The sequence below is a fragment of the Sinocyclocheilus anshuiensis genome, unplaced genomic scaffold (genome assembly GCF_001515605.1).
Source record: "Sinocyclocheilus anshuiensis isolate Anshui unplaced genomic scaffold, SAMN03320099.WGS_v1.1 scaffold1162, whole genome shotgun sequence".
NCBI lineage: Eukaryota > Metazoa > Chordata > Actinopteri > Cypriniformes > Cyprinidae > Sinocyclocheilus > Sinocyclocheilus anshuiensis.
Genome location: NW_015540875.1, coordinates 3,102,255 through 3,117,184, shown reverse-complemented (window position 1 = coordinate 3,117,184; position 14,930 = coordinate 3,102,255). Strand labels below are relative to the sequence as shown.

At 36.7% G+C, this 14,930-nt stretch overlaps 1 protein-coding gene across 1 annotated transcript in view; it reads left to right on the top strand.

Annotated features, from left to right (window-relative positions):
- LOC107688247 (protein SMG5-like) overlaps positions 1–14,930 on the top strand; it is a 20,915-nt gene that overhangs the window by 4,875 nt on the left and 1,110 nt on the right. The window contains exons 7-22 of the mRNA XM_016485869.1: positions 283–361; positions 539–664; positions 1,970–2,038; positions 2,133–2,344; positions 3,844–3,981; positions 4,237–5,121; positions 5,895–6,064; positions 6,167–6,242; positions 6,336–6,511; positions 7,805–7,963; positions 10,019–10,078; positions 10,196–10,355; positions 12,303–12,393; positions 12,584–12,658; positions 12,775–12,913; positions 14,832–14,930. Coding sequence (XP_016341355.1) covers positions 283–361; positions 539–664; positions 1,970–2,038; positions 2,133–2,344; positions 3,844–3,981; positions 4,237–5,121; positions 5,895–6,064; positions 6,167–6,242; positions 6,336–6,511; positions 7,805–7,963; positions 10,019–10,078; positions 10,196–10,355; positions 12,303–12,393; positions 12,584–12,658; positions 12,775–12,913; positions 14,832–14,915 — 2,699 coding nt within the window. The 3' untranslated portion in view covers positions 14,916–14,930. The remainder of the gene's footprint in view (positions 1–282; positions 362–538; positions 665–1,969; positions 2,039–2,132; positions 2,345–3,843; positions 3,982–4,236; positions 5,122–5,894; positions 6,065–6,166; positions 6,243–6,335; positions 6,512–7,804; positions 7,964–10,018; positions 10,079–10,195; positions 10,356–12,302; positions 12,394–12,583; positions 12,659–12,774; positions 12,914–14,831) is intronic.

Below are 14,930 nucleotides of genomic sequence, written 5' to 3'. Positions count from 1 at the left end.
GAGCACACCTCGCTTTTCAGAACGATGAGCTTTGTAAAAATCGACGCGTTTCAGAATGGCGGGGCATAGAGGAGAAACAATAATGTACAGTATGTGGAAAAATGTTTTTTGAAACTTAAACCGCATAATCACATTTCATTATACCAAATACACAAAATAATGTTCTTTTTTAGCAACGTCATATGACCCCTTTAATGAACATTTAATGGATTCCTTGTTATTTTTTATTTTATATAACTTTCATGTTATTGCATTGAGGAAATGTTTTGTTGTCTCTTACAGGCATGCCGTATAATCAGCTGGGTACGCTTGCTGGAAGTACATTTTATAATGTAGAGGCTACTTACTACTACTTGCGCTGGTAAGGCATCTGAGAACAGCATCATATTTAAATGGATACAGCAGCATTACAGGACTGTTTAATGACAATCCTTTTCTTTCCCTTTTGAAAAGTAGCATTACAGTTTTGTATGAGTAGTGTTCGAAGAATCTGATAACACTGCATGAACATAACAGACTGGTTTTTCCTGTTGAATAGTATTCAGTCGGAGACTCCCTTCGATGGTGCTTATGGGAATTTAAAGCGTCTGTTTGACAAGGCAGCCAAGATGTACCACCAGGTGAAGAAACAAGAGATGAAAAAACTGTCACCATCACGCCAGAGGTGTGTTCCCTCTCTTTTATATGCATATAAAAGACAGGATGGAGGAGTGTTTTTGAAAATATGTTCAGTGTGTTCCTGTTATCTAAATCAGGTTCTCAACCCTTTTGACTTGCTTTCCATTGTTCAACACAATATTCAAAGGCCCCTCATATATGCTATAATATTACTACTGGTATTTCTGCTGTAACTGAAAAAGCTGTTTGCTTTCAGACTTCTTTCTACTATCAGAAACTGGGAGTGTCAATATAGTAAACAAGTTAACTACAATTATTTTTGTGATTGCATACGTTTCAGGAACTGAGTATTAATAAAACAATAGTTGTTGAGGGAGAAAATAAAGATAAATAAATATTCAATTCTTGATGATTATTTTTATTTTTTTTTACAAATGACAAGGTTGTTTTTTGGGGGGAACTGAATATCAAACACTCATGGATCGAGCACATTAAGATGAAGTGCATTAAAAGTAAATAGTATAAATGTTATTTCAAGTTAACTATTAATGACTTCTATTTGTATATTAAACCAAAGAAATGTTGCATTTTTATTATTTCAGTTTTTTTATTATTATAAAATGTTTATTAGTGGTGCTGAGACAGGTATCACTACTATTATTGTTCATATTTTAAACCCTTATCCCTATGTATTAAACATCAACACATTACTTGTCCTACTAACATAAATGCAATACCTCAAATTAGGGCTGCACGATAAATCGCATGCGATATTTAATGCGCATCTTGTCAGAAAGCCGGTTCTGTAATCAGCAGTAAATCTCGATCACCTGCGTGCTTTCACATCGAGCAGCATTAACTACACAGAGCCGTGTAGGATGCGCGTTAAATATCGCATGCGATTTATCGTGCAGCCCTACCTCAAATTCTGCAGCTTTTTCAGGAGATGTGTGCTATTGCTTATCTAATCAACCAGACATGTTTTTTCCCGGTGAACAGTAAAATCCATAGTCTTAATATTAAGCCTCATCTTAACTCATAAACCTGTCCTGTCTGTTTAGTAACCACTGTAATTTGTAACACTTAGGAAATCAAACGTTTTCAAATCTTAAGTCAAGAATTAAGATCGGAAGTTTAATAATGTAGTGTTGTAATACAGCCCCTGATCCGTATCTAGAGACCAGAATATCATAGAGACTGCTTAGTGATGGGATCAGTAAACAGCACCTAACAGTGCAATATAAAGCACTCAGCATTGACCTGGAAACCATACCATAAAGCGTTCTAGCATCATGGTGTGGACTAGCATGGGCAAGTAGCACTCACATTAATTGGGTCATTCTTGCTTCAGGTCAAAAGACATCAAAAGACTGCTGGTGAGCTTCATGTATTTGCAGAGCCTGCTGCAGCCCAAGAACAGGTGAGAGCATCACCTCCTGAAAGCATCATTCCTTACCTGAAAGATGTCATTTGAGAATCAAATCAACTTGACTAATATCTTGTCACCTCTTCAGTCTGATGGAGACGGAGCTGACGTCACTGTGCCAGTCTGTGCTGGAAGACTTTAACCTGGTGCTGTTCTACCTCCCCCTTCCTGCTCACGGCAGCCAGTCAGCCAGCGAGGAGGAGGAAGAGCAAGACTCAGTCTGCTCTGTGCTTCCTGACAGCCTCATATTCAAGATGGTGGTGACTTGCCTTATGGTGGTGCACAGTTTGAAGATAGGGGGTAAGTATGGACCCAAAGAATTGATCAAAACATCTGCTGCTCATTTTACGCAATGTCATTATGTCATTAATTATGTTGCATTGCATTTAATAAGCAGACAGGTACTGCTTCACCAGTCTAAAAATAGTGCTGGCTTCAAGCTAATTATTTTTATTTGGAATGGCAGTTGTGTGTCGCTTCAGGCCTATTTTGATACATCAGGGAGCAAGCTCAGTTTCCTGGTAATATTTAGACATGTATGGCGCTTTTCCACTGCATGGTACGGCACGGTACGGTTCACTTTTGGGGGGTTTTCCACTGGGTACAGTACCTGGTACTTTTTTTAGTACCACCTCGGTTGAGGTTCCAAGTGAACCGTACCGTTACCAAAACGTGGCGTGTAAACTCTGCTGATCACGGATTGGCCGGAGAGAATTGTCACTACCTGCGTCACTGAACTTGCGACACAAACACAACAGAACCGCTAGATTTAAATCAGCACAGCCAGCGAAGGATCGAACGCAACTGTTTTGAACGAGCGCACCTTTTTTTAACAACCAAAAAGTGGCTGTTTCGTTGTCTGTTGAGGAAGTACAGACGTTCCTCTCGTTGATAGCAGAGGAGCGGATCCAGCGAGAGCTTGATGGGGCGACGCGGAATGAAAACGTTTTTCAGGAGTCGCGGCAGTAGAGGCGGCGCAACTAATGACATGTGAATAATCCTGCCCACTCTAAAGCGGTACTGAACTGCAGTGGAAACGCAAACCGAGCCGTGCCGTGCCGAGCCGAGTCGTACCACGCAGTGGAAAAGCGCCATTAGACTGCATCCTGACCAGATACAACACTAATATAAATACCTATTTATATTAGATATACTTAAAAATAACATGCTTAGGACTAGTGGACAACCACTGTTTTTCAACCATGACGTATATCTTAGTGTTGTTTTACTGTTATTTATGTACTTTTATAATATTTATTAACATTTTTAATTAGATTTTAGATTTCATGTTTAAATGTTAGTTAAATATTTAGTTTTGTTATGTGCTTATTTATCTTTTTATTTATGTCAGTTTTAATCATTTTAGTCATTTTTATTTTATTTTTTTTATTTCAGTTAATTCTCAAGGTGTTTTATCTCATTTTTTTTGTTATTTTATTTTAGCTTGTAACTCTCTCTCTCTCTCTCTATATATATATATATATTAATTTATGTATATATTTATTTATTTATGTAGTGTGTGTAAAATAAAATTACTTGATGACAAGTAGATATAAAGTAAAAATTTAAATAACAATTTTAGGTGGAAATATGCAATACTATGCAAAACCTGGAAATATCAGGGTATTTTAAATTGTTTTCCATCCTTGAAAAAGTCAGGATATTTAAAAAATATGTCAAATATCTGTCAATTTAATGCCCGTTTAGGGAACTGTTGGAAGCTTTCAAACCACAGGTCTTTTTTTTTTTTTGTAAATGAAGTACTAACTCTAATTCAACTAACTGTAATTCAATTCTAGCTTCAAAGCAGTACAGTGCCTCCATCGCTTTCACGTTGGCTCTGTTCTCACATTTGGTCAATCATGTCACCATTCGACTGCAAGCTGAACTGGAGGAGGGAGAGAGTGATGTCCCACCACTGCACACTGATAACACTGGTATGGGTACTTCTGTTTTGCTTCTACGTCATTTTGTTAGAAGTTGTCGTATCTGTAAAGAAAATATTTAGTGCTGCCTTAGATTTTCACCGGAATTAGTTTTCTTAGAAAGCACCATAATGTTTTTGTTATGAAGCACCTATGATGCCTTATAATGCTTTCTAGTTAGCAGCTCACTAGGATTCGGAGAAGCTTTAGTTTCTGATTATTTGCCACTTAAAACTAACTTTCCCATTGTGATGCATTTGTTCATAGATGACGCTGATGCCAGAGATCATGGTAGTGCTGCTCTCTCAGAGGAGAGAACCCTGCAGAACGGCTCCCTAGAGGAAGATGATGAAGATGAGGAGAAGGAGAATAAGGAAGATGAGCCTAAGGGGAACGGAAGGACATCGGGTACAAAGAAAAGCCTGGAGAAGAAAAGATCAGCGGAGGAGACGCAAAAGCAGAAGCGGAAGTTCTCACGGCTCTCCATGCTTCGCCGCAGACGCTGCGCTCACAAGGAGGACGAGAGCGACCTGAGCGAGGGATTTGAGAGTGATGAAGAAGAGGATGAGGAAGGCGGCGGTCCAGTCGACCGTCTGGGAGCCGCTAGGGTCCAGATGAACTCTTTAGGGAGGGAAGGGCGGAAGGGACCGCTACCAGAGGATGGCAGCTGGGAAAGCGGTTCAGAGGACGAGGGCGGCACGGCTTTTGACATCGAGACGGACTCTGACATGAACAGTCAGGAATCTCGTTCGGACCTCGAAGACATGGAGGATGCTGAGCATGCACCACAACAACAGCAGCAGCAACAACAACAACAAAAACAAGAGGAAGATGAGCAACCGCAACCGTCTAGGGAGGAAAACTCTACACCTCCAGTAACCAACGGCCCCTTAGTGTCTAATGACACCAGCATCAGCAGCAACCTGCAGGCCATGTCCTCACAGCTCTTCCAAGCCAAACGCTGCTTTCGACTCGCCCCCACCTTTAGCAATGTACTGCTCTGCCCTGCAGCTCCCACTAACCCCGCCCCAGACTCAAACCCCACCACCCCACCCCCAGTGCAAGAAGCCACACCTCTTGCTGAAGAAATATCAAGAAACATGAGTCCAGAGATTGCTAATGGAACCAATGACAATGGCACATTGCTTACAAGTAAGTGATTTTGAGTGTTCTCTAATTAATTTAGATTTTTTAATTTTTTATTTTTTACTACTTTTTATGCTTTACATCACTGTTTAAAAGTTTGGGCCCGGTAAGAAGTCTCTTATGCTCTGATATTGCATTTATTTTATCTAAAATACAGGGGGAAAAACAGTAATACTGTAAAATATTTTTACAGTTTAAAATAACTGTTTTCTATTTTACTGTATTTTAAAATGTAATTTCTTCTTGTGATGCAGAGCTGAATTTTCAACAGCCATTTCTCCAGTCTTCAGTGTCACATGATCCTTCAGAAATCATTCTAATATGCTGATTTGGTGCATGAGAAATTTCTTATTATTTAGATTAATTTAATATATACTATATATTAAGATTTCTTTTTATTATCAATGCGGGAAACAGTTGCACTGGTTTGATGAATAGAAACTATAAAAAAAACATTATTTGAAATACAAGTTATATAGAACAATCTAAATGAATTTCCTGTTACTTTTGTTCAGTTTAATGCATCCTTGCTTAATAAAAGAATGAACTGCTTTAAAAAAAAAAAATCTTACTGACCCCAAACCTTTGAACGGTAGTGTATAATTTTTAATAAATGTAAAAGTTTAAAACTCTGATTTAACATTTCCTAAAACTTGAAATTACCTAAAACCTTAACATTATACTGTTACACTGCCTTTCAAGCATTGTTATTTCCTTCAGGAAGTGCATATTTTGTCCATACTTATAAAACTTAAGAATATCTGATTTGTCATACGCAGATCCTGACTCTGATTCTGAGGGCAGTGTGCACAGCAACCATTTGATCCACACTGAGAAAACCCTTTCTGAGCGACTAGAGATTCTGACCAATCAAGGTCTCATCCAGGTGGTGAAGGTCTTCTTGGATTGGCTGAGGTCGAACACTGATATCATCCTCATGTGCGCTCAGGTACATGGGAATCTAAAATTGTGCATTTTACCAGAGTAAACAGCATGATAATTTATTTGCTTAGCTACTGTTTTGTATACATGTTGGTCTCTGCCCAAACAGAGTTCTCAGAGCTTGTGGAACAGGCTCTCAGTGCTGCTTAATTTGCTTCCTGAGGGCAGCAAGATTTTAGAAACAGGTGAGAAATCAGTTTATAAAAACTCATTTATTAATAGATTCAACATTTTGTTTTTAATTAATAACAAGATCTTTTTCCCTGGTTATGTTGCAGATTTAGGTCTGAATAAGGATGTAACGGAACTGCTGAATGAGTGTGAGCAGCCTGGTTTGGTTCAGACGCTGCTGTTGCCAGAGGATCTGGCCCTCCACCACCTTCCTGCCCTCAGCGTAGCCCATCGACACCTGGACTTCACTAGCCAGAGACCCCCTCTTACCCCTCTGGATGAGGTATCCATCACACTTACATCTTATGTGCTCTTGAAGAGTTTGTGTGACATCTGCACTGTTTCACTATTTTCCTTTTAAGTCTTTTTAACAATTCAAAAATTGTTCTGAACAACTGATTCAACAATTTGTTTGTGTCATCAAAGACATACATTACAATATACAATACATTTAAATCATATGTTTCTTATATGACTATCTTTCTTCCTTGTGTTCATTCCACACAGTAAAAACTGTGTGGAAACCAAAACATAACTGATAACTAGGTTTTTACTACATTTTACTTGAATTTGAGTCTTAACTCTAATGAATGGTACCAGCGTCTCCCTGACATGGCTGCTTCAACACTAACTGCGGTTACTGAAACCATGCCTTCTTTTTTTGCGTGCACATTTGGGCGGCATTACGTAAATATTTCCACATAGTGATGTAGATATGTGGGGGCGTGTTAGAATGAGCCGGGCGTGGCAGAGTCTTTACTTTGATAAAGAATATCTCTTTGGTTTTGAGACTTTAGTCTTTGCAACTTCAGGGATCTTATCTATGCACAATCAGCTTGTAACACTCCAAAGAGAAAGGAAAACTTGAAATTGCATCATATGACCCCTTTAAAAAATAGTTTATAATATACACTACTATTCAAAAGTTTGGGGTCAGCAAGATATTTTTGTTATTTGTTTATTTATTTTATTTTTTGTAGCTGAACTGTCCTCAACATTGATAATAATAAGAAATGTTTCTTGAGCACATAAGAATGATTTCTGAAGGATCACGTGACACTAAAGACTGGAGTAATGATGCTGAAAATTCAGTTTTGCCACCATAGAAATAAAATAAATTTTTTAAATATATTTAAATAGAAAACAATTCTTTTAAATTGTAATAATATTTTGCAATGTTGCTGTTTTTACTGTATCTTTTATCAAATAAATGCAGCCTTGGTGTGCTAAGACTTTCTTCAAAAACATTAAAGTCTTACCGACTCCAATATTTTGAGCGGTAGTGTATATGTTAACCAAAAAAAAATAAAAAGTTAATATATTATAATAGAATAGAATTGTTTGGCGCTTCCTCAAAGTAGTAAAACAGTTGTAATCCTTACATTTCTTAGGATTCTCTCTTATCCTTACATGACTATCGTTATGCACAGTAATGTTTGTTCAGTGAAAATGAAGTACTTGGTTTCAGCTACAATGCAGAGGATTTTATTACATTACATAAGTATAATTAACATTCAGTGTCTTTTGCATTCTCTCATGTTCCTTCTTTATGTCTCTTTTTCTCCATGCTGTCCAGTGTGTGGTGCGCTTGTGCTGCATTCGCAGCTTTGGTCACTTCCTCACAAATCTCCAAGGCAACGTGTTGCACTTCAACCCGGAGGCGGGCATCTTCACCAGCATCAGCCAATCAGAGCAGGACAACCTGGTTCAGCAGGCCAAGGCCCAGTTCCGCATGGTAAAAGACGTGAGATTTAATAGTAATGAAAGACAGACATAAAACCAAACTATTAGTGGAACAATAACAGCTCTGTATTGCTTTGCACTCTTGAAACAGTAACTCAGCTGATCTCTTTCGTGTGTTCAGATACATCAGCTCAGTTCGTGATTTCAGTAGCCATACCACTTAAATCCTTGCAGAAATAGTCACGGAAAGTGCATCTAAATGAAAGGGTCCACACGGTTAAGAAAACGAGGCTTTTTCATAAAACCTCACCACATTTGTGAGCTTTTGCTTGAGAGCCTTATGTTGCCAAGCAACCACGCAGCCCTTACGGGTAGAACAAATGATGGTTGAAGTGCCACCTTGCTGTGCCGGTGAAGAGGCGGCTCTTTCTGGTACAATTTCATTAAAACCTTCAGGGTCTGCGAATTAAATAATGTCTGGCAGTCCATGACAAGCTCATGGAATAAGGCTGCCGTGAAAGGCGCAGGTCTTTCATAAGACGCCACTACAGCACGAGCACTGCAATCAGCATGAACTTTGTGTCCCTGCTGTTAAATAAGCTCAGTTTGAGAGTCCTGCATGATTTTCAGAACCGCTTTCTGTTGGTTTTAGTCTATCATACAGATAGCCTGATTAGATCTTGTTGCGTGTTTGTAAACAGCAAAACAAGAAATTTAGATTTTAATTTTTTTAATTTCTGGCATTCGACCAACATCTTAACACTCACATCTGGTCGTCGTCTTAATTTCGATTTTTAATAATTGTTACATGTCAGTGCTAGATCTAACCTGAAACCATCTTTTGGCATTCAGGTGAGGGTAGTGGAAGCATGGGAGTTCATACACGTGAATCACGCAGCCTTTAGGCAAAAGTCAGTGTTTTGAATGCAAAAAATGTAACGTTGTTCAGATCCAAAGATGAACACGGAACTTGTGGAGGGTTTTAAAATGCTGGATAGCAGTGGTAGGTTATCAGTCCATTTGGGCCTGCATTATTGATCCTGCTTTAGTCATAACAGACATTTTGGTCTGGAAGACATAATGACTAAAAAGTTCTCCAAACATTTCTGTTTGACGTTATCCTCCTCTGTTGTCTGCCTCTACAGCTATTTGGAGTTGTTAGGATTTTTTGAAAGTCTCTTATGCTTACAGAAGATGCATTTATTTGATCAACCATACAGTAAAAAGTGATATTTTGAAATATTATTACAATTAAAATAACTGTTTTCAATTTGAATATGTTTTCAAATGTAATTTATTCCTGAGATGCAAAGCTGAATTTTCAGCATCATTACTCCAGTCTTCAGTGTCACATGATCCTACAGAAATCATTCTACTAATATGCAGATTTGCTGCTCAAGAAACATTTATTTTTATCAATGTTGTGCTGCTTGATATTTTTGTGGAAACAATGATGCAGTTGTTTCCAGGATTGTTTGTTGAATATAAAGTTCAAAAGAACATCATTTATTTTAAATAGATTATTTTTGTAACAATGTAAACATTTTTTTTATTGTCAGTTTGAGCAATTGAATGCATCTTTGATTAATAAAAGCATTAATCTTTTTATAAAACTCTTGTATATAAAAAAAAAAAGCAGGAGCATGGTTAATCTTGTGGTGTACCAGTATGCGAATAAAATTAATTTCTAAAACCATCTTCAAATTTACTGAAGAAGAACACTTCAGTCCCTACATTTTCCCTCTCTCTCATGTTTTTGCCTTTGAGCGAAATTAATGTGTGAAACAGCAAGGTGTCCTTTTTGTAGTTCTCTTCCCAGAATTATAAGGTTAAATATATCTGTGGTTTAATCATTAATCTCTTTAAGGGCACTTTAAGGTATTCTTTAAAAAAAAATGCACAAAACATAGGTGTAAACCAACTGTGGTCTTTTTATATATGTATCTGTCTGTTTACAGTATAGTACTCTTGTGTTTTTCTCTTCCTTATTAAGGGCAAAAATATATTTAGCTGCTTAATCACACCTTGTGTTTACTGAGGGTAAAATCTGAGTCATGTTTTGAGGTTACACAGAGGTTATATTGACCTTGCCTCGACTCGTCCACAGGCAGAGGAGGAAGCTCGCAGAAACCGGCTCATGAGAGATATGGCCCAGCTGCGCCTACAGGTCAGACCAGCTGTTGGGTTTATTTGTAACTTTCATTAATGCACATCTTGCTCACAACGTTTATCCAAATGTCCTCAATTAATGGGCGCAGTAATGAAGCATTTCCTCTGCCTGCAGTTGGAGGTCTCTCAGCTGGAGGGCAGTCTGCAGCAGCCCAAAGCGCAGTCCTCCATGTCTCCTTATCTGGTGCCAGATACCACGGTTCTCTGCCAGCACCTGGGGCTGCTCAGACAGCTGGCTGCCAGCGGCTGCTTCATCATCATCATCCCTCGCACAGGTCAGCCCGCGTGTCTTCTCCCGTCTCCTAATGAGAGTTTCCACAGTTGTGGGAAATCTGGAAATGGCAGGGGATTTAAAAATGGTGTTTTTCAAGTCTGGAAATGTCATGCAATCTTAATTAATTCATTAATTTCTGTAGTGAACACATGTTTATCTGGCTAAACTCTGCTGATCAGCAAGTTATCAGTGTTGTTATTGTTAACTAAAACAATAACAAAAAAAAATAAATAATTTTTGATGATTAAAGCTGAAATAAAATATATTTTAAATTATGAAAAATTTAGACTTGAATAAAAATTATAAATGAATAAGTTTAAATTAAAGTACTAGAATTACTACAATTGTAATAAAAATAAAATAAAGCTATATTGAAATACTAAAAAACTAATAAAAATGACACCAGCACATAACAAAATTACTGACAATAAATATAAAAATAAATCCAAAATACTAATAAATACTATAATAGTATATAAATAATACTAAAATAACACTGCTAGTTATTGTGTATAAGCTGAAATAAAATATTGATGTTTTAATGTTTTATGAAAAACTTACAAATTAGAAATGGGTGCTTATGATGTAGTAAAATGACTGAAATAAAAAAAATGATAAAAGCTGTATAGAAATATATTTAAAAAAACGCATAACAAAATGACTAAAATGAAAATAACATAATATGAAAATATAGGCTAATTCAAAATATTAATAAATACTATAATAGTATATAAATAATACTGAAATAACACTGCTAGTTATTGTGTATAAGCTGAAATAAAATATTTATGTTTTAATATTTTATGAAAAACTTACAAATTAGAAATGGGTGCTTATGATGTAGTAAAATGACTGAAATAAAAAAAAATTAATAAAAGCTGTATAGAAATATATTTTAAAAAACACATAACAAAATGACTAAAATGAAAATAACATATGAAAATATAGGCTAATCCAAAATATTAATAAATAATATAATAGTATATAAATAATACTGAAATAACACTGCTAGTTATTGTGTATAAGCTGAAATAAAATATTTATGTTTTAATATTTTATGAAAAACTTACAAATTAGAAATGGGTGCTTATGATGTAGTAAAATGACTGAAATAAAAAAATAAAAATAAAAGCTGTATAGAAATATATTTTAAAAAACACATAACAAAATGACTAAAATTAAAATAACATATGAAAATATAGGCTAATCCAAAATATTAATAAATACTATAATAGTATATAAATAATACTGAAATAACACTGCTAGTTATTGTGTATAAGCTGAAATAAAATAGTTATGTTTTAATGTTTTATGAAAAACTTACAAATTAGAAATGGGTGCTTATGATGTAATAAAATGACTGAAATAAAAAAAAAATAAAAGCTGTGTAGAAATATAAAAAAAAACGCATAACAAAATGACTAAAATGAAAATAACTGATAATATGAAAATATAGGCTAATTCAAAATATTAATAAATGCTATAATAGCATATAAACAATACTAAAATAACACTGCACAAACTTTAACCTGCAAATCATTCTTTTGAGTCAGTCAAACCGGTTCACGAATCATTCTGAATGTTTCATTAGCATGTCGGTCTGACTCAAAATGATTTTTAGCAATCCTTCTTCACTCTAGAAACTGTGAAGGTCATTCAGCAGTCAAAAAGAGTGAGGGCCCTGTGAATCATCTTGGCATAGATACTTGACATTTGTATGGCAGCCTTCTGACTTAATTTGCCAATATTTTTAATTGGCTAACAGAATGTTTACACTAGATATTTTTAATCGCTGCACTTTAAATGATTTAAGATCTAAACTCTCCAGTTTTTACCTAAGATGTAATGAAAAATATGGACTTTTTGTACAGAACGTGTGCCAGGAATGATCAATCAGTGTGTGTTTGTACAGATTGCTTGACTGAGATGAATTTCTGGTCTCTTGCAGTGATTGATGGTCTGGATTTGCTGAAGAAAGAGAACTCCGGAGCGAGAGATGGAATCAGATTCCTTGAGACAGAGTTCCGGAAGGGGAACAGGTACGTCTTGAGCTCAGCAGTGAGTTTTAGTGATACCGGTATTATAAAACTCTTCCAAACTGTAGACAGCAGACCTGTAGAACAAGACGTCTGATTCTAACACGCATTCGAATTTGAGACGGCACTATTGAGAAAGTCTACGGTTTAATGTTTCACGCTTGAGCTTTTATTCTCACTTATTGTGCAACAGGTACATCCGCTGCCAGAAAGAGACAGGAAGAAGCTTTGAGAGGGACAAGTTAAAACGACAGGACATTGAAGCCTGGTAAGCCACATCTTCTTCACTTTCTGTTTGAGAGCAGAGTGGCTTTGACTGCAGTCATGAAGTCCTGTAGGGTTTTCTGCAGATGCTGTCTCAACTCTGATTGTTCCTGTTGACAGGCACCTGTATAAGATGGTGGACAGCTGTCACCAGCTGACGGGATCTCAGAGCAGTGGAGATGAAGACACCGCTGGCATGGTGACCATTCTGACAGGACACTCACTAGAGGAGCTGACTGAAAGATCAGCTTCCATGAAGGTCAGTCGGGCATTAGCAGACTGCAAATAAGATTTTACCATCATAATAGTGTGGTATTGTAGAACCTTATAACATATGAGATTGTTTTTTTTTTTTTAGAAATTCACTTGAAATTGATCAAAAGTGACAGCAAAGATCTTTGAAGTTACAAAAGATCTCTATCTCTAAATTCTTTTGAACTTTGTATTCATGAAAGATTCCTGAACCAGTCTATCGGTTTCCACAAAATTATTTCTTAAGCAGCAAATTAGCATTTTATGTTCATGTGACATTGAAGACTGGAGTAATGATGCTGAAAATTCAGCTTTGCATCACAGGAATAAATTACATTTTAAAGTCTGTTCAAATAGAAAAGTCATTTAATTTTTTTTTTTTTACGTTTTAATGCTTTAAAATAGCGGTTTTCTATTTCAAAATACTTTATAATATAATTTATTCCTGTGGTGACAAAGCAGAATTTTCAGCAGTAAACAGCATTCATTCAAAATGTATATCTTTAGTATCACTTCACTATCACTTAAGTCTTTACTATCACTTTTTTTTTCAATTTAACATCTTTGCTGAATAAAAGTATTAATTCCTTAAAAAACAAAAAACATACTGATCCCAAACTTTTGAACGGTAGTTTATAAAACGGAGAGTTCCGGTCCTTGATTCTGATTGGTTGAGCCAAGTTTGAAGCTGTTGTAAATTACTCTACAAACATACACCTTTGTTTACATTTGTGTGTTGCTCGGCAACCACTTTGTTGGAACCATAGATATGTATAGATGCCTCATTCGACGGCTCCAGGCACGTAGATGTGGCCGCCATCTTGGAGCGGTCAACTTGACGTCATTCACCATACTGTAGGTTCTCACAGAGCCTTAGAGCCATTCTGTGCAGGATTGTGGCATCGTTCGAATATTCAGTGATTACTATGGTGAATGACGTCAAGTTGACCGTTACAATATGGCGGACGGATTACGTATAGCGGCCCATAGAAACAGTCGCTAATGAGGCATCTACGTATATATATCTATGGTTGGAACCACAACCGTTTCTGAGGAACTATATTGTTTGGCTGAAGAATAATGTTTTTATTAATATCATTACACTTTATTTGCTCTGTTTTATTTTGTGAAACCTTACTACGTATATGGAATAGCCGTTTTACAAAAGCAATAAGCCAAAAGTGAAGCCATGGTTTGCAGTGAATTTATAACAGCTCGCCGCTTAGCTGTTATAAATTCACTGTAAACCACGGCTTCTTGGGGCATATTGCTTTAGTATATTGTTCCTAAAGCTATTTTGAAAAATGCTAAATGCAATGTGGCATGTGTTGCTACTTTTGCTGTAAAATGTAGCTTCTTAATGGAAAAGCTAACCTATATACTCCACCCAGACGCAGCAGAATTTAGATTGTCCAGATGTTTCTGGGTTGGGGTTATTGCAGTGGTGTCTGTTTGTAAGCTGAATTAAAGGGTTAGTTCACCCAAAAAATGAAAATTCTGTCATTAATTATTCACCCTCATGTCGTTTCAAACCCGTAAGACCTTCGTTCATCGAGATCTGTAAAATAATCCATGTGACATCAGTGGTTCAACCGCAATTATACGAAGCTACGAGAATACTTTTTGTGCGCCAAAGAAAAAAAAAAAAAAACTACTTTATTCAACAACTCATCTCCTCCATATCACCCTGGTGCCATTTTGAAGAATATCAGCTGGACGTAAACAGCGTATGCTGATCTGTGCATTCAGCTGCGTCACGCGGATATGTTGTTTACATTCAAATCAAAGCGCAAACAACGTAGGAAACAGATCCGGCGTGGCGCGGCTGACAACAGCATACGTCATGAGGGTGAGTAATTAATGACAGAATTTTCATTTTTGGGTGAACTAACCCTTTAACACTGTGTCCATTGCTCTCGCTGCAGGTGGCTGTCCAGGCGGTGGCAGCAGCAGGCATGGAGCTGAAGAACATCACCGACTTCTACCGGCAGTGGAAAGAGATGGGCTGAGAGACGGCGTGGGAC